Here is a 20,879-nt window from a genome sequence, read left to right as displayed (position 1 = left end):
TTATTTTCTTTTTATATGCCATTTCCTTTTCACCTCTTTCTCTTCCTCTCTCTCTCCCTTTCTATGCCATCTCTCATTCTCTTTTCCTTCTCTCTCTCTTTCTCTCTCCCTCCTTCTGTCTATACTCTCTCCCTGTCTTTCTTTCCGTCTCTCCCTCACCTTTCATTTCTCTTTCTCTCATTTCTCTCTTCTGTCTGTGCTCCCTTTCTACCTCTCTCTCTTCATCTCTATCTCTTTCTCTCCTCTTTATCTCTTTCTCTCTTTTTATCGCTCTCTCCTTCATCTCTGTCTCTTTCCCTCTTTATTTCTATCCCTTTCTATGCTCTCATTCTCTTTTCTTTCTTTCTCTCTTTCTCTCTCCCTCTGTCTTTCTCTGTGTCTCTCCCTCACCTTTCATTTTCTCTTTCTCTCATTTCTCTCTTCTTCTGTCTGTGCTCCCTTTCTACCTCTCTCTCTCTCTTTCTCTCCTATCTGTATCTCTCTCTATATATTTTTCTCTCTTTATCTCTCTCTATCTCTGTCTTTAATCTCTCTCTTTCTGTCTTTCCTTCTCTACCTTTCTCTCTCCCTCATCTCTCTCTCTTCATTTATCTCTAACTCTTTTTATCTCTCTCATTCATCTCTTGTCTCTCTCTCTCTTTATCTCCTTCATCTCTCTGTCTCTCTCTCTCTCCTTTCTTTATCTCTCTGTCTCTCTCTCCCCTCACTTAATCTTTATCTCTCTCTCATCTCTCTCTCTCTCTCTCTCTCTCTCTCTCTCTCTCCAGAAGCTCATCAGGGTAAACAGATGCTGTGGCTGTTATTTGTGTTTCCAGTTGGTCTGGCTTTCATATGAATTATCCACACATCCTGCACACGGCAGACGCACAGGCTAACAGGGCAGCTCCGCACGCTGCAGAGAGAGAGAGAGAGAGAGAGAGAGAATGCAGAGGGAGAGGGAGAGAGAGAGAGACAGAGAGTGCAGAGGGAGACAGGTTGTACCAACGCCACACACAGAGGGGGAAACACTAAAAGAAGGAAAAGACCAATATAAGAGAGATAAAGGGGGGGTTGAGTGGACAGACCATACCAAACGATTGCAGAGAGGAAGACAGAAGCCACAGATGAAGCCAGACGGACACCAGGAGGCAGTTTTTGGACAGAACGTGATGGAAAGAGGACACAGTGTCACCTGCCAGACACTCACAGCAGGGCTCTAACAGGCTGTGAAGGCACAGACATGACTAGCAGAGCACAGAGACAAACCCAGAACAGCAAAGGCACAGAAGCTTAAAGGGGAATTCCACCATTTTTCCAAAATTTAAGTGCATAGGCAGGGGCCAGGGTCCCCCTACATGACAAAAAGTGATACCATGGCAGGTGAACCCATCAAAAATCTACCTAATAATCAAAATACAGAATACGTCTCAATTTCTCAACTGTGAGAACATTATAAGGAAATAAGATCATTATTTCTAGACTTTAATATCTGTTCTAGGTTGTAAAGGGCAAGTCCACCTTTTTTTCAAAATTTAAAAACTTTATTAGAAACACCTACCTTGCACTTCCACTAACTGGCCACTTTATTAGAAACACCTACCTTGCACTTCCACTAACTGGCCACTTTATTAGAAACACCTACCTTGCACTTCCACTAACTGGCCACTTTATTAGAAACACCTACTGTATAGCTCCACTATGTAGATATACAGTTACAGACTGTAGTCCATGTGTTGCTGCAGAGATCAGCCCCCTCTACCTCATTCATCACTGGTCAGTTTCTGACCACAGGACAGCTGCTGTCCAGATATTATTTTGTTGGTGGTCCATTCTCAGCATTGAGGTTGAGAGTGGACCGCCACCCAAAAATATCCAGTCGAGAGTGTCTCTGTGGTCAAAAACTGATCACTGACGAAGGACTAGAGGACGGCTAACACAAACTGTGCGTTAGCAGATGAACTACAGTCTCTAACTGGAGCTACAGAAGAGGAGTTTCTGATCAAGTGGCCAGGAAGTCTATCTTTGTACTGTGGATCTTGTGACCCGTGGTTGCTATCACATTTGGACCCAAACAGACTTTGTTTACTTCTCATCTAGTGAATTAAGCTGAAATTCTGAGAATGAGCACTAGTTATAGAGAACGCTCTGTTATGGAGTTTGAGTGAGGACAGACCATACCAGCTGATCACAAAGCAATTTAAAGGAATATGCAAGCATTTCTTGACAAAGGCTCTTTAGCTGACCTAAAGTGAGTCCATTCCCCACAAAGTATCTCCAAAATGGTAACTTTACAGGAGAAGGAAGAAACATACGTTACCTTTTAATGTAAGTCAATGGAACCAATTTTTTTTCCAAGTCGTTTTGGTCCATTCATCATGAAATTTGCATGCAATGTAAAGAGCAACAGACATAGGATAGGAGGTTTTCTTCCAACAACAGCCATATATCTATCTCTCTCTCTCTCTCTCTCTATATATATATATGTATAGACAAATGTATAACGCCTAATGTGTATTTATTTGGAGTTGGTTTTACATGAAGAGAGTATTTACCCACTGTTGCCATTTCTCATTGGTCAGTGTAATAACAAGTCATCATTTGTATTGCTTTTCAGCAACCCTTAAATGAGTTTTTACCTTCATTTTACAACACTATTCATACATAATAACATAAAATATTATAAAAATGACCTTTTATGTTCTGTATAAACAGTATTTTTGATAGTTTTGGTGTCAGAAATGGCAGAAACACAGCAAAGGTGCAGAACAAGACTGTACCCACAAGGCATCAAATTCAAATTATAACCAAATTTCTCCTCTTTTACTGAAATTTGTCCTCTTTTTATGGTCAGAAATAATTTGTATAGAATCACAGCAGACATTTATTATCGCCGTCAGTATGTGTGTCTTCTTGGGGTGAAAGAGACGCTCTGGACAAAATGAAAAATGTAACTGTCACCACATCTGCTATAAACGTGCTAACTCAGATCCTATAGCGGTGCCACAGCAGCCTCTACAGTGAGATTTTCTGGTTTAAAGATGAGGAAAACCCCCTTCTGATGATGTATCTAGAAGGTGGACCACCCCACAGCTGCTTTGGGGTGGATTAAATGTTTTGGTGTTTTGTTTGGTCATTTAGGGAACGCAGAAGGAAGCCAGATAGCCAGTGTTACAGCTAGTTGGCCGATTATCCTATTTCTGTAGATATAAGTGTAGTAACTCTCTTTAGCGTTACAGTGTAGAGAACAGATAACTTAGATTGATGAGGAGGACATAGGGCTGGGCGATAAAACGATAACGATAAGTATCGCGATATAACTTTTCCTCGATAGAGCGATAAGACAGGTTCACATTCTCACACTTCCACGTTTTAGCGAAAGCCCTGGTGGCGTTTTCTACTGCAAGGAAAGCAACACTACTCTGCTGTCGCCAGGAGAGGGTGCACTTCCGAATTTTTCGACTTGATTAGAGAGGGAGGGGGCCACGAGTAAAAAAGGGTCGCCAAATATACTTTAGCAACGGCTGAAACGTGGAGTTATACAGTCCCTGTTTGAGTGGAGCGACCGGCGATCTGTTCTCCTGTGACCGAGTGTGAGTGACGAGGTCAGTGGTGTAACTGTACTGTCCTACAGTGAACTCACCTCTTTCCATGCATCTTAACAGCTTTAGCAGTGTTAAATCACGTCTGCAGCGCCGTGTTACAGCGCCAAACCGCCATATTTTAGTATTAGTGCATTCTCGAGCAACGAAAGTGAAAGAAAGAAGTGGTTCATGTTCGAAAGTAAACTGAGGAAGCTGTGAGGCATTGGAGAGCGGGAGAGCGCTATCTCTCCAGGCTAGCTGTTTTTAGCTGCTGGCTAACTTGAAGCGGCGCTCCGGCACAACACGGTGAATTGATGATACTGTAGATCAAACAAGACACAAAATCACCGCTTTCAGTTTAAACGTCCCTAAAAGGAGGACTCTGTGACTGGTGTGAGAGATTCACACTGCAGATAATGCTTTTACACAGTGAACGTCAGATACACTGCGGTTCACCCCTTAAACTACAACGACAGCATAGAGAAACCCAGTCGTCGCTAACTGGTGTCTGAATACTGTGATCTGCTCTGACATGGATGTGGTAGGAGTGACCGCAGTGACCTACCGAACCGAGCTGACGTCGTTGAGAAACTAAAGAGTTTGTAGCGGGGTAGCCGAGCGCTCGTCACCAGACAGCTAAAATAATCTGTTTTCTTTCTGAAATTATGACTATTACAAAAATTGCAGCTGTGCTTTTCCAGCTGGTAAAAACAGCTCAGAAACTTTCTCCCACTGTCCCGAGACAGATTAGTGAAATGTTCCACTGTTTGCCGAGTGTTTGTCATGATCGGACCATAAATGATAGTTTAAAACCACAGTTAACCACCCACGAGCAAAATCAGCCTTCAAACGTGAAAGAAATCATGATTTGACATTTATCGCGAAATGTATCGATATCGAACGATATGAATTTTGTTTATCGTGATAACGTTTTTGGCCATATCGCCCAGCTCTAGGAGAACAACAAGCTACAAGCTAAAGTTAGCAAGGTTATCTAGACACCTCAGTTTGGCTTCTTTTCTCTGACTGAAAGGGTGAAATACTCATTTCTGCTTTCCGTTTTGTGCAGAGTAAAGATAGAATTGCTCTTTTTTCTTTATGCTTTTGTTCACAGACTGAAGTGTTTATGCCACTGCTTGCTTGGTCATATTTATTAGCCTATAGCTCAGCGGCTAGGCTAGCAGTCAGGATTGGTCAACAGGATTGGTTAGACTTTTGGCATCTGGAAAAACTAAAAAAACTCTGTGAGTCAGGATGACACGTTACATCTTTCACTGACAGGGCTGTTTACTCTGCTGTTGGATTTTCGTTGTTTTCTCATTAGCCGTGAGACGGATTACCACAGCTAGCGTCGGGACAGTATCGCCAACGAGTAAAAGCCAGTGTCCTGTTTGGTCACTTTCCCTTTTTCCTCTTCCTCGCTTTCTCCGATAGCATCTTCGGTCTTTTGACAGCCTCTGCCATGATATCCATGCTGGGAATACTGAGCTATTTTTTCTAATAGCTAGCTGAGTTGCTGGTGTGTGACGTGGTGCCATAAAGTGTTACACAGTTCTCCTGAGAGGTTCTCGTGCTGCTCCTCCAAAGTTACATAGCACTATAGCAGGAGTTCTGGCCTGGAGCAGTCAGTGTAGCATCGAAATGATTTTGAGACTGGTATCCCATATGGAAAAAGAAATATATGGACATGTATTTTTTGCCATATTAACCAAATATATTTTAAATGCATTTATTTATTACACATAGAAATGTACCATATGAAAATAAATGTATGTAAATGTGTTTATCAAATACATTTGAAAATGTATGAAAACAGCCACAGTCCTGTCTAATGCTCTTCACTGTATCTTCATTTTAAATATGATCAAATGAACCTTTAACATGTCAAAAGCGAGAGTTGTAGGCATTGATACTCTGTGCAGATATGATTTGATATCTTGTTTATTTAAATACGTTGTGTGTGTGTCTTACTGCACACCTGGCGACTGTAGACATTCGGAAGGTGAAGCTTATTTGTGCCTGAAAAGGGCTTGTAGAAGTTATTCCATCACTGGAAAGCCGTGGGAGTTACTGTGAATGGCCGAAATCAACGTCTGTGAAAGAGTCAGAAAATAAGTGCCGCGGAAAAAAGGCATTCCTGAGCATTCCTGAAAGCAGATCTCTGTAATTGAGACTGAGATTGTCGAGGGCAGGGAAAGCTCTCCGCTGCAGAAAAGCACAGATCAACCTTTTCACACATCAAGATGTTCTCTTAGTCATGGAGAAAAGTGTAAAACAAGCAGAAAATTATTGTTTGAAGAGAAATAAGCGAAAACACATGCCGTACAGGCCTGATCCATACACAGCTTTCCTTTCATACTGTTGAAATTTAAATTGTGTGTATAAATGCTGCTCTGAAAGGGGCGCAGCGCTGGAGCGGGACTTGTTTTCAGACCGGAAGTTACATGATGCAGACCAGACCACCCAAAACTCTACACACATACACACACACACACACACACACACACACACACACAGACAAATGCTTTCTTCATTTTGTGTGGTGATAAAATGAAAACTGGCGAAAGCTTTTCATCTAAGTAAGTTAAGGTCAGCATTTCTCGATGCCAACCTGCTCAGATATGTTCTCATCCTCCTTAAGTAGCTTTGTCATTCTTGTCTTCTTGGTGCCACATTGGTTTTTTGCAGTTCTTGCCACTGCTGTCCATCTTCCTATATGAAAAAAATACATATATAAATAAATTAATTATATATATATATTCCAAATGTATTTATCAATGTATGCGAATGTATGAAAATGGCCAAAAAATGTATTTGTTAAATATTTTTTAAAGGCATTAATTTGCATTTGTTTTTCTATTTTTGTCGTTAATAATAACTAAATATACATGAACTGAATGAATGGTACTGCATTAAACATGTCCGTATGCAGTAAGACACTCACACCTAATGTATTGAAAGGTTCCAGTCTGCACTTCTGCTTGTTTTGATTTCAGAAAATGACACAAACAGCAACAATGTGTTTTTTCCCAAATGCAAAACGAGACTGTACAACAATAACTTTTCATCAGATTCAAATCATAAACAATGGCCCTGTCTGCGGACAATCGTAAGCTCGATTTCTGGTGATGCCACAGCCATCCGTAACCGTGAGTCTGAGACATTATAACTGTCCTCTCTCTCTCTCTGGGTGGTCCTCCCTCTCCCCCCATCCTTCAGCACAATGCTAGCCAGTATGAGCGTCTGTTACCTGATGTAACAGGATTAGCAGTTAATGCTCTCCTCTAAGTGTGTTGAGCTCCAATGGTGTTGCATTAGTGGCAGATTAAAAAAGATGTGTTAGAGCTTTAGGGAAAGCACAAAGCCTTCACCCTCCCAGCTGGGTGGTCCGGGTACGAACTGGCTCAGACCAAACTGAGAAACTTTAAACTGGCTATGAACATTTAGAATCTGCACTTTCCACACAGTTTCTCCACTTATTTCAATGAGCCATGAGTGAAGAATTATTCACATAAAAGTACAGCATATTTTTGTTATTGCCGACAATATTTGTGACTTCAGTTCTTCGGGGTTAATTTGTGTAGTTTGGCCATTTTTTTACATAATGCTAATGAAGTCAGTGAGTGTGTTTACATGCACTTAATAATCCAATAACTGTCGAAAATCAGATTTTGTCAGTAATCCGATCAACACGTTTAAATGCACTTGGGTAATCAGATAATGGGGAAACTCTGGGTCTGAGTCAGACAGTAATCAGATTTCTGCTTTGCAACCAGCCAATAAATTCACAGAAGAAAACGTGACGTAAACGTAACATAAAACTTCATACCGGGGCTTTTTTTCTTAAACATTGCGCCACTTTAACCGAAAATATGAACAAACATCATCTAGAAGATGAACAATATTTAAATCCTTTGTTTTGTGTTTGGTTTCAGTGTCACTCTAAATGTGTTTTGCTGCGTCTCGCGGCGACGCTGCTGCTTATTTCTGGTACCGCCATCTGTTTTCGCACATGTGCAGACTAAGAAATCCGAAAGAAATCAGAGTAAGAGTTTACATGCACTGAGAAATCTGACTACTGAGCTAAAATCCAGCCTCTTTATCGGATTTCTTAATCAGATTTCTAGATCAGAGTATGATGTTTACGTGACCATTTGGATGATCGGATAACTGCAGAAATCCGATTATGATCAGATTATTGAGTGCATGTTAACACACTCTGTGTCTGTGTCTGTATTTTAATGCGTGTTATAATTTCTTCACAGATATCCGAGATCGTCGGAAGAAGCCGGTTATGCTGTTCATTCATGGCGGTTCGTATATGGAGGGTGCGGGAAACATGTTTGATGCGAGCGTGCTCGCTGCCTACGGCAACGTCATAGTGGTCACCATGAACTACAGACTGGGGGTGCTGGGTAAGTGTGACATCACTTCTTACCTCCGTTCCCAACAGCAGATCCCAACACCATCATTCTCCAACAAACACCAACTTTCCTCATCAAACACCAAATGTGTGTCATATATGTGTGTATAGGGGTGTGTGTGTGTGTGTGTGTGTGTGTGTGTGTGTGTGTGTCTTGCTAGCTCCTGTGCTAGTTTTCCTATATCCTATATTTTTCTCATATTTTATTTTTCCTCAAGGTTCACATGTGATATTTGTGGTGTTTAACGTGACAAAAAAGTCACATAATTCACTCTTACATGATCATTTTCCAGCCTCCCTTTAACACTTAGCAATAAACAGGATGTGTAACTGTGCCTTTAAGACTGATACATGTAAATGAGCTCTGTTCTGATTGGCTGCTCTTTATCAGGTGGAATTTAAATAATAGTTCAGGATGATACACTCTGTATAACTTCAGCCTGAGTGGGTGGAGCTAAACTGATGTAGCCTGAATAGGTGGATATAGAGAACTTGCAGAGAGGAGAATTTCCACTCTGTAATGTCTTCCGTATCTCTCAAATGCTAGGGGGCGCTCCCGAGCAAGTCCAAAATGAATGGGTTGATATGGAGCATTTGAGCAAAATCATAGTTTATAAATGATTAAACATTTTTAATGTAAATGAATACATTTATATCCTGAACACAGAACAGCATAAAACATTTTAACACTGCTGTTATATTTTAAGAGCTTTTAAACTCGAGTTATAGGAGTTTTAAACGGCGCATCATGTATATCCATGACGTCAGTGAGCACGAACAGCCAATGAGCTGCTCCGCACACCAACCAATCAGCTCTCAGTAGCAGTAATGCCCACCTTCTGCTGCCCAAAACCCGTTTGAGGTAGAATAAAGGAAACATACAGGTGAGTTTTCTCTGCTTTTTTAGTAAAACTCATCCTTCTACTTTCTAAAGTTAAAGGAAAGTTCTGGTTCAGTGATTAGAAACTATTTTAACTTTTCGTTTTTAGCCATTTAGCTCCATTTACCCCATTCATCGAGGACTCGCTCGCGGGCGCCCTCTGCTGTTTAGTAGTCCTGTTTTTGATATAACGGGGGAAATAGGAAGTGGTTAGGCTCCTCATAAACCAGCTCTGGTGGACATACGTAAATGTTCTGGTTTTCATGACGTCACACATTCCACATGTGGACTTTATGGACTGAAGCGCGAATGGTGTTTGCGAATGATGTTTTGAACAGTTTTTACGTAACACATCAAATTATTTTATTAAAAATAAAAGCGAGTTCATATGGGCCCTTTAATGTGAGCAAATGATCGGTTTACCTCCAGTCTGCACTACTGCTATACCTTTAAGAGAGGAGAGAGGGGGGATAGAGGGAGAGAGAGAGAGAGAAAGGGAAGGAAACAGAGATAGACAGGGAGAGAGAGGGAGAGAGAAAGACATGAGAGAGAGGCAAGAGTGGGAATGAAACAGAGATGGGGAAAGAGATAGAGAGAGAGAGAGAGAGCAAAGGAGAGAGACAAGGAAACAGAGAGAGAGAGGGGGGAGGGGGAGTGAGAGACAGAGAGAGGAGAGAGAGGGAAGGAAACAGAGAGATAGAGGAGGACAGAGAGGGAAGGAAACAGAGAGATAGAGGGGCAGAGAGAGGGAAGGTAACAGATAGAGGAGGAGAGAAAGAGGGCAGACAGGGAGAAAGAGAGAGAGAGGTGGGGGAGAGAGAGGAGAGACGGGAACAAGCTAAAAATAAACCATCAGAACGGCTTTTTTGAATCTGCAGCGAAGCGGAGAATTCATTCAAACAAACGATAATGCGGAATTGGCCACACACACACACACACACACACACACACACACACACACACACATACAGTACTGTTCAAACATCAGAGATCAGCCTTCACTCATCTCCTTGCCCCTTGGAACTGAGTTACAGGGTAGTGGTTGAGATCTTCCCTCTGAAATGGGACCCTCAAATAAAAAGAGCATCACTTCATTAACAGCTACTGGCGCTGCTCTGTAGGCGACCCTGCCAGTCTGCAGTGACAGCAGAGGAGGGTAAAGTTCAGCTCCTCACTGCTGGGCTTTAGTTACATTTAGGGACTCATATGTCTTCAAAGAGGGGGGCAATTATTTATTATCGCCCACCCCTAATTCTTCAGTGATATGAAGCTGAAGTCAGATATTCACCAGCTTCTTGTTCAAATTTTCCCATTCCACCTTAAATGTAGCAGCAGTTCCATTTTGGCACCTCAGGCTTCAGAACTGCTTCACCATTTAAGGTGGAACGGGAAAGTTAGATAGCTAACTACCGAGACATCAGCTTTATCACCATTATGAAGAAAAGGATCATAATACACTGAAACGGCATTAAACTAAGAAAAAACAATGGTGATCATAGTTTTTTAACAGAGAAAATTCTCACATTTGTGGGTTTCTTTGGTCTCTTGTTCAGCCATCTTGCTTTCTTTTTTTCTCATTTCACTCTGTTTGGAGTGAAAAACCTCTGTTCGGAGGGTCATGTAGCCCCTAACACTTCGTCCTACTCCTCTATCTCAACACCTGTGGATGTTTTCAGATCTGAAGCAGCTTGATTTTCTCCTCTCTCTCAGAGATGAAAGCTTTAAGTGCTGTTTATCTGATGGGGGCAGTTTTGGGGTCTACCAGGTCTTCCAGGTGGTTGTTAGGAGCCCCATTTTCTCTGTAGCTTTAATAATTTCTTGAAACTCCAGTTCTGGAAACTCCCTTATTGTCCTTTGACTTTCTCTTTCCTTATGCAAGTGGATCATCTCATTTATAATATCCTCTTAAACATCTCCTGAAAGATGAATATCTTGTATTTTATGGCCACGTTGACTGGAAATTAAATAAATGAATGGCAGTGTCTGAATTCTGTACTGTACTGTGTGTTATACACATTGAGACAAGCACAGAAACAGATTGACGTATTGTTTCTGCCTCCTGACCCGTGCAGGATTCCATGCTGCTCTTCCGTCACTGTTTTCATGTCTTTATGAGTAACACACACACACACACACACGCACACACACACACACACACACACACACACACACACACACACACAGACACACACACACACTCTCACACACACACAGTGGATGCCCAGAGACCCGCACTGCAGTCTGTCTGTGTTAGTGTTCACAGCTTGTTTTTTAGCTTCACATCTGAGTAAAGCTCACCTCTGTCTCTCTCTCTCTCTATCACTCTCTCTCTCTCCCCCCACCTAGCAGCCCACAGCTCCAACGAGCTGCTGATTTGTGTGGCACAGCCATCTGTTCAGACTAATTAACTAATTAACTAATTAATGAACTCTGGGGAAGATGCCTCCGTGCCTCGGCCATGCGAACGAGAGCAGCTCTTTCTCACCAGCTCGGCCGCAGTCGTACACCAAACTACACCATTTCTGCCCTTCTGAATTGTTACCTGACTCTCTCTCTCTCTCTCTCTCTCTCTGTGTCTGTATGCCTGTTCATTTTATCCATTATTCTCCAACACCATCATTCACCAAACACCAATATCCCTCACCAAACACCATCATTCTGCAACAAACACCAAAATTCTCAACCAAACACCCACATTTCCATCCAAACACCAACATTCTCAACCAAACACCAACATTCTCCAACAAACACCATCATTCACCAACAAGAACTATCATTCTCCAACAAACACCAGTATTCCTCACAAAACACCATCATTCTTCCACACCATCATTCTCCACCTAACACCAACATTCTCCATTAAACACCATCATTCTCTATCAAACACCATTATGCTCCATCAAACACCAACATTCTCCACCACACACCATCATTCCCCATCTAACACCAACATTCTCTATCAAACACCATCATTCTCCAACACACCATCATTCTCCAACAAACACCATAATTCCCCATCTAACACCAACTTTCTCCAACAAACACCATCATTCTCTATCAAACACCATCATGCTCCATTAAACACCATCATTCTCCACCAAACACCATCATTCCCCATCTAACACCAACATTCTCTATCAAACACCATCATTCTCCAACACACCATCATTCTCCAACAAACACCATAATTCCCCATCTAACACCAAATTTCTCCAACAAACACCATCATTCCCCATCTAACACCAAATTTCTCCAACAAACACCATCATTCTCTAACAAGCACCATCATTCTCCTCCAAACACCATCATTCCCCATCTAACACCAACATTCTCTATCAAACACCATCATTCTCCAACACACCATCATTCTCCAACAAACACCATCATTCCCCATCTAACACCAAATTTCTCCAACAAACACCATCATTCTCTAACAAGCACCATCATTCTCCTCCAAACACCATCATTCCCCATCTAACACCAACATTCTCTATCAAACACCATCATTCTCCAACAAACACTAACATTCTCCAACAAACACCATCATTCTCCAACAAACACCATCATTCCCCATCTAACACCAACATTCTCCAACAAACACCATCGTTCTCCAACAAACACCATCATTCTCCACCAAACACTAACATTCTTCATCAAACACCATCATTCTCCAACAAACACCATCATTCCCCATCGAACACCAACACTCTTCATCAAACACTATCATTCCCCATCTAACACCAACACTCTCCAACAAACACCATCGTTCTCCAACAAACACCATCATTCTCCACCTAACACCAACATTCTCCATTAAACACCCACATTCTCCATCAAACACCATCATTCTCCATCTAACACCATCATTCTCCAATTTCTCCATCAAACACTAACATTCTCCACCAAACACCATCATTCTTGCTCTTTATTTTTCTTCATCTCCATCACTCCATCTAATCTCACCACTCCACTTCTTCCTTCTTCTATGCTTCAGTCCTTCCATCTTTCCACTCATTTTCTCTCCGTCTCTCACTCGCTCTGCATCTCCGTCCCTTCATCAAATCCGCCCTATTTGCAGAACCAGATTACCCTAATTAGGTTCCTAATTCCGTGTGAGACTTTTCCGCTGGTTTATGTTTTTCTCCTCGATGCTACCAGCGAGTGCAAAAATCCCCAAATTACGATTCCGCGTGGCGCGCGCTTCTCCAGCTTGTTTGCTTTGAGGTATTTATATTTCAGCAGAGAGCTCCTCACTTCTGATGTGGCCTCTAATCGCCTCATTATGAATTCTAATTTAAGAGGAAACAATGAAAGTCTGCCGCGTTGGCATTCCAGCATCATGAGAAGATGATGATTTTTGAAAAAAATTAGACGAAATAAAAAATGTAAATGTCATTTCATATCTGTGTGTCGGGGGAAGCGTGATGAGATTCATGCCTCATATCCGCCTCCACGGCAGTAAATGAAGGGCCCGATTTGACAGAGCTGCCATACAGCGGCTGCTACGGCTACATCATATTAGCTCCTGCTATGTTTATCCAACGAACGTGATTATTTATCCATCCAGTTTAAGTTATTATAACACGGATTTCATATTAATGTCACTCCAACAACCACACTTATAATAGCTCCCCTTTAGAGAAATAGGGCACTGTATAGTGTCAGTACTGCGTTCATGTTCTCACTCATTGTTTATTTACTTTGTTTTGACACTTTAGACAAGAAGTTCATACACAAATCTAAGTATGCAGTTTAGTATTTCCAAAACATAAGTTAATATATGTAGCTACCACTTTTATTAAAAAATAACACTGTATATAACACAGAAAACACAAAAAATCAGCAAGAACTGAGGTAAAGGAAATTCAACTTCAAATGTAAATGGCTGTAATTTCATATTTCAAGAAAGTAACTGAATATGAGCAGCATTACTATTTATCTTATTCTTAATTCGTTTTTAAATTATTTATTAATAAAAGAAAATCAGAGTTACCTAGGCTGAGCTGAGGGCAGTTTCATGTGCAAATATAAGCTTGTATTTTAAAACATAGCATAAAAAAAAGTTTTACCAAATTATTATTTACCATTTTATTTTAATATTAATAATAATAATAATAATAATAATAAATTATCTTTAATTAAATTAGAATTTCAAAATATTTTCAGTTCAATTTTAATTACATTTTGTAATAAATTATTTTATATGATTATATTAATAAAAATATCCAACAAGTTCATTTCCACTCCACTGTATGTAAAATTATTTTCATTATTATTTTTATAGTTAAACATTTTAAATTATTACAAGATTAGAAAAAATGTTAACTTAAGTAACTTAGTATTGATATTGTCAACCAATAGAAACAATAGAGTATTGATATACACTATATAGTTAAAAGTATATGGACACCTGACCATCACACCTATGTGGCCTTGTTGGACGTCCCAATCCAAAATCACGGGCGTTAATATGGAGTTGCCCCCCTTTGTGGCCGGAACAGCCTCCACTCTTCCGGGAAGCTTTCCACAAGATGTTGGAGAGTGTCGGCGGGACTTTGTGCTCATTAAGTCAAAAGAGCACTTGTGGTCAGGCACTGATGTTGGACGAGACGGCCTGGCTCACAGTTGACGTTCCAGATCATTCCAAAGGTGTTCAGCGGGGTTGAGGTCAGGGCTCTGTGCAGGCCACTGGAGTTCCGTCACGCCTAACTCATCAATCCATGTCTTTATGGAGCTGCTTTGTGCACAGGGGCTCAGCCATGCTGGAACAGGAAAGGCTCTTCCCCAAACTGTTACCCGAAAGCTGGAAGCAGATAATTGTGTAAAATGTCTTTGTGAGCTGCAGCATCAACATCACCCTTCACTGGAACTAAGGGGCCTGAAAAACAGCCCAGCCCATCATCCCTCCTCCACCAAACTCTACTGTTGGCACAGTGCAGTCAGGCAGGTAGCGTCTCCTGACATCCACCAAACCCAGATTCATCATCAGACTGACAGATAGAGAAGTGTGATTCAACAATCCAGAGAACGTTTCCACAAGTCCAGAGTCCAGTGGCGGCACTTTACACCACTCCAGCCGACACTTGGCATTGCGCATAGTGATCTTAGGCTTGTGTGCAGCTGCTCAGCCATGGAAACTCATTTCTTGAAGTTTCCGACGCTCAGTTCTTGTGTTTTGATGCTTCCAGAGGCAATTTGGAACTCTGTAGTGGGTGATGCAACAGAGGATAGGTGCTGTGTGCTTCAGCACTAGGTGGCCCCACTTTGTGGCTAAGCTGTTGTCGCTCCTAGATGCTTCTATTTCACAATAATAGCACTGACAGTTGTCAGGGGCAGATCTAGCTGGGCTGAAATATCACAAGCTGACTTGGCAGAGGTGGCATCCTATGACAGTGCCATGTTTAAAGTCACTGAGCTCTTCAGTACGACCTATTCTACTGCCAGTGTTTCTCTATGGAGATGCACCTGTTAACAATAGATTCGGCTAAAACACCTGAACTCAATAATTAGGAAGGGTGTCCACATACTGATGTTATATTATTTTATACATATTTTTGTCATTTAGATTCATAACTGTCTAAATCTCTTACTGGCTACCACAAAACCATGTTTATGAGTATGAGATTGGCATTGGTTCATTATGCTCCATTATGATCTCAGGTTCAGCACTGAGGCACAAAACCATTCTGCTCTGGTCTTATTGGATCTTAGTGCAGCTTTTGACAACATTGATCACAAGATTCTAATTCACCATCAGCCTCTCTGGCACAGTTTTAGAATGGTTTAAAACATATTCAGTTAATAGTTCACTGGAAATCATTCATCGAAAAAAAATGTATATTTCTTGTGGAGTCCCACAGGGTTCAGTTTTAGGGCATTTGCTTTTCTCTTTGTACATATTACCGATGGGTGATGTCATTAGAAAATGATATCGATTTTTGTAGCTATGCTGACAACACACATTTACACATTTTGATTCCTTCTGGTAATCAGGACTCAAGAATTAATCACAAATTAAAAATTTCACAAAATGTTCTACAACTAAATCACGAAAAAACTGAAATACTGATCGTTGGTACTAAAACTCAGAGAAAGCTGCTTTATCAGAAGCTCGGCTCTTTAGCTCTGTATACCAAACCTGCAGTAGGAAACCTGGGTGTGATCTTAGAATCTGAGCTCTGGTTTATTCCGCATGTAAACACAGTCACCAAAGAAGCTTTTTATCGTTTGAGAAAAGTTCGGCCTTTTCTGTCTCAGAGTGAAGCAGAGAAACTTCCTGCGTTTGTCCAGCAGAGTTGATCACTGTAATGATCTTCTTACTGGAGAGAAACCGTCCATCCTCTACAACTTGTACAGAACACAGCAGTACGGATCCTCACGGCACCAACACAGAGAGCTCATATCACCCTGTTTACACACACCTGGATCTGTTAGAGAGAGTTTAAAGCTCTGCTGCTGGTCTTTAAAATGACCTTAAAGCTCCTGAATGTCTGTTTGTTTATGATCTTAGATCTGCATATACTGACCTTCTGCAAACACCTTCCATAAAACACAGAAAACATGGAACACTCATTCTGTTATTCTGGAGCCGTATTACAGAAACTTCTTAAGTCCGAACTCTTATCTGTTTGGTCTCCATGACGACTTCAGTACAGACTGAATTTCAGACAGTATCTATTACAGAACAACAGTTCCTAACTTCATAATGTCATCATGAACTCCAGATAAGAAAACAGCATCACACAAACATCCTAACTAGACTGAACCTCCTAAATCCTGTCCTAACTTTAGGATGAACCCCAACAGGGTCCTCACTTCTGTTTAAGGTCCGTTTCTATGGTTTTTAGGCAGCTGTGTCAGCTGCATAGTTCACTACCAGCATAATGAGCTCCATTTATCTCTACTGTAAAACGCTGCTTTCACTGTGAGATGATTTTCTTTTCTAACTCTGCGTTTTAAAGATCTCAGACGCTGCAGACTCGATCTCCACCGCCCCTCTGATCACCTTCGTGTGTTAATGTTGATGATGAAATATTACAGTGATGGTGGTGAATAATGAGGAGGCGGAGCTGAACGTGTGTCTGTTTATTAGGAGGAGTAACGTTAGCGCGCTCAGCTAAAGCGTTTGGGGAATGGAGACTGAAACTGGGGAGCGGCGACGCTCTGATAAACAGCAGGGGGCGCTCTCACTGTATTCTTACTTCAAGTTTATTGCACTTTAGTTTTGTTTGACCTTTTTTACATGAGGAACCGCAGCTGTCTGGCTAGTTACTTTACGTTTCTTTGGTGATCATCTTTTTAATTTGTGTCATTTTCTTATATGACTTTAAATTAATACTCATAGTTTATTCTATCACTTTTAAGCTTTATCATCTGTCTGTAAAGCACTTATTATTATTATTATTATTATTATGCTTCATTCTTCATTCACTCTCCTCGTGAAGCGTATCATGAAGGCTGCTGTTTCTCCTTTGTTGAAAACACAAATGAATCTGCCAACAAAAAAAGTTTCCACATAAGAGATGACCTGCCGGCTGTGCGTGATGGACGACATAAAGACACGTTTCATACACCGGCATCTGCTCCAGCACCATTAGCCCTATTGATTTCATACTGCTGTTACATGGCAGCCTGATTGGATAAAGGATCCATCACAGGCCGGGATCTAAAAGCCTTTTTGATGCCTTAATGTGGCGGAAAGACAACAACACACTCATCCAACCGGCATCCACGCTCTGCTGGGCCATGAAGCTTTTGTTTTTATAGGGTCCATATCCTACACTTATTTTTTCCTTATGATAGATAACATTTGTGCACCAAAAAGAGTCATATACTAATTTCTCATTTCACTGCTGTCGGAACAAAACCTCGTATCTTCAAAATGGTAACTTTACACGAGAAGGAAAAAACCTACTTTACTTTTAATGTAAGTCAATGGAACCAGACGTCTTTCCAAGTCATTTTGGGTCGTTTCTTTTGGTCCCTTGATCATGAAATTTTCACACAATGTAAAGGACCACAGGCATTTTCAAATTATGTCAAAAACTGAAAAATGGCAAAAATGGAGACATGCTGACAGCATTGATTTGCTATGTGACCATTATCCAACCTGTTAGAATTAAACAGGCTGTTTTTGTTTTTTGTTACTGTGCCTTTAAGACTGATATGCGAATGAGCTCTGTTCTGATTGGCTGTGCATCGTTCAGGAAGCAGCTCGGGCTGAAACGCTCCTTATAACTTCAGCATGAGTGGAGGGTTAAACTGCTGTAGGCTAATTTGTGACATCACAAAAACAAAGAATGCAGCTTACTTTCCAGATATGGACTGAATGGACTGGGTTTAAAACTTGTTTCTGCATTGTTTGTGTTTGTATTCCACATCAAACTCTAAAAAAAAGTCATATCACAGGCCCTTTCAGACCAAACGCCCTCATCAGGGTCAGATATATCCACAGGCCGTCGATCAGCGCGACCCCGGTGCTTCCTCCTTCAGCCTCTCTGGCTCCGTGCAGTCGAGCACAACACCCTAATATCGTTCATCCTCATGGATTATTGATGATGCCTACAACGCCTGATTAGCTATTTTGGAGTACAGCAGAGCTCACCGCTCTTTTTATAGAGCAGGAGTGCTGCCGCTGTTGCTGTGAGGAGAAACCTCCGGCTCCTTTTTCTCTCACAGCAATAAAGAGGACAAACAGGACTCTGTGTTCCAGTCAGGCAGTCTAATAACTTTCTGTTCTCCTTCATCTTCATACGCTCCGCTCTTTTACTCAGCTCTTCACTGAACCCTCAGCAGGTCCGGAGTTATTACTTTCGTTTTGCTACATGATCCAAATGTAATTACATATCATCATTTTCACACCAAAAACTCAATTTTTCCCTTGTTTTTCATGTTTTTTTTACACATTTGAAAAAGCTGACTGGCTTTTATAATGTCAGTTCTTCTGTTGTGATGATTCGAGTCCAAATTTTATGAAAATTTAAGAGCTGCAAAAGAAATCAGATCTCCAACAATATCAGCTGATGTAGGTAACATTTCAGAGGCTTTACTGCCTGATACGACTATCAGTTCTGTGAAATTGAAAAATATGACTTCTCAAAGGGGACTTCCACCAATTTCTTTAAATTTCCACAGAATTTAATCATTGCAATGTTAGCAAAGTCGTTCAGAGTAGTTTTGGTGTGAAATGCTCAACATTGTGAGGTAGGTGTTTCCAATAAAGTGGCCAGTTAGCAGAAACAGAAGGAAGGTGTTTCTAATAAAGAGGCCAGTTAGTGGAAGCAGACGGTGGTTGTTTCTAATAAAGTGGCCAGTGAGTGGAAGCACAAGGTGGTTGTTTCTAATAAAGTGGCCAGTGAGTGGAAGCACAAGGTGGTTGTTTCTAATAAAGTGGCCAGTGAGTGGAAGCACAAGGTGGTTGTTTCTAATAAAGTGGCCAGTGAGTGGAAGCACAAGGTGGTTGTTTCTAATAAAGTGGCCAGTTAGTGGAAGCACAAGGTGGTTGTTTCTAATAAAGTGGCCAGTGAGTGGAAGCACAAGGTGGTTGTTTCTAATAAAGTGGCCAGTGAGTGGAAGCACAAGGTGGTTGTTTCTAATAAAGTGGCCAGTGAGTGGAAGCACAAGGTGGTTGTTTCTAATAAAGTGGCCAGTTAGTGGAAGCACAAGGTGGTTGTTTCTAATAAAGTGTCCAGTTAGTAGAAGCACAAGGTGGTTGTTTCTAATAAAGTGGTCAGTTAGTGGAAGCACAAGGTGGTTGTTTCTAATAAAGTGGTCAGTTAGTGGAAGCACAAGGTGGTTGTTTCTAATAAAGTGTCCAGTTAGTAGAAGCACAAGGTGGTTGTTTCTAATAAAGTGGTCAGTTAGTGGAAGCACAAGGTGGTTGTTTCTAATAAAGTGGTCAGTTAGTAGATGCACAAGGTGGTTGTTTCTAATAAAGTGGTCAGTTAGTGGAAGCACAAGGTGGTTGTTTCTAATAAAGTGGTCAGTTAGTAGAAGCACAAGGTGGTTGTTTCTAATAAAGTGGTCAGTTAGTAGAAGCACAAGGTGGTTGTTTCTAATAAAGTGTCCAGTTAGTAGAAGCACAAGGGAGGTGTTTGTGGTGCTTTTATTGTACTGAGTGTATATTTAATCCTTAAGCCTTTGTCTTTGCATTTAGGTCAACTCTATTCTCTCTCTCTCTCACTCTCTTCCTTTTCGTTCCTCTCCATCACACCTTCCTCTCTCTCCTCTTCTCTTTTTTGCGGTTTCTGGACGTTAGCTGAAGCTGCTGTTGAATATGCATGAGTCCGGCCCCCAAACTGCTCCACTCAGCGCTAAAGTCAGCAGGATGACCAACTCAGCACACGCACAGAAAGAGAGAGAGAGAGAGCGAGAGAGATAGAGAGAGAGAGAATGGGTAAGACAGAGAAAGAATGGTAGCGAGAGAGAGAAGTGAGAGGGAGAAGAGAAAGAGACAGAGTGGTAGAGAGAGAGAAACAGAGAGAGAAGGGAAAAAGGAGGGGAGACAGAGATAAAGGGTGTGAGAGAGACGAAGGAAGCGATGAAAAAGAGAAAGTAGAAGAGATAAAGAAGAGAGAGCAAGAATGAGAGAGAGATAAGTGAGAAAGGAGGATGGATAGACACAGAGAACGAAAGAGAGAGAGAGAGAGAGAGAGGCAATGACACACAGATGGGCTGTTATACAGTCTTTTCAATGTAAATATAACAATGTTCTTTACTTTGTATGTACATTAATATAACAATTTTATTCCGAGTAATTTCCGAACTCTTTCTGTTCCGTTCATCATGAAAGGAATGAATGTAGATGAAATGTTCCCACAGTGTAAAGGGCAGCCGATCTAGGGGGCTTATATAAGAGCAACAGTGTATACATTTGAGCTGCTGTTTACAATCACACATTATTTTTATGTTTATATTACATGTGCAGGCAGGATCGAGGGGTAGGTGCTGACAGGGATTGTGTGATAATGTAATAATTACTTTAAATCACACAAAAGTGTGTTTTTGGACGGTTCCT

At 41.2% G+C, this 20,879-nt stretch overlaps 1 protein-coding gene across 5 annotated transcripts in view; it reads left to right on the top strand.

Annotated features, from left to right (window-relative positions):
• nlgn2b (neuroligin 2b) overlaps positions 1–20,879 on the top strand; it is a 93,636-nt gene that overhangs the window by 49,588 nt on the left and 23,169 nt on the right. For 3 of the 5 annotated variants that reach the window (XM_036595353.1, XM_036595356.1, XM_036595355.1), the window contains one exon: positions 7,826–7,975. In XM_036595353.1, coding sequence (XP_036451246.1) covers positions 7,826–7,975 — 150 coding nt within the window. Of the gene's footprint in view, positions 1–1,822; positions 1,830–7,825; positions 7,976–20,879 lie in introns of all 5 variants that reach the window. The other 2 variants (XM_036595354.1, XM_036595357.1) reach the window with 2 other exon arrangements.

This window comes from Colossoma macropomum, unplaced genomic scaffold, assembly GCF_904425465.1.
Source record: "Colossoma macropomum unplaced genomic scaffold, Colossoma_macropomum, whole genome shotgun sequence".
Classification (NCBI taxonomy): Eukaryota; Metazoa; Chordata; class Actinopteri; order Characiformes; family Serrasalmidae; genus Colossoma; species Colossoma macropomum.
Note: the sequence above shows the minus strand (reverse complement) of the source record. Positions and strands in the feature narration are given on the sequence as shown.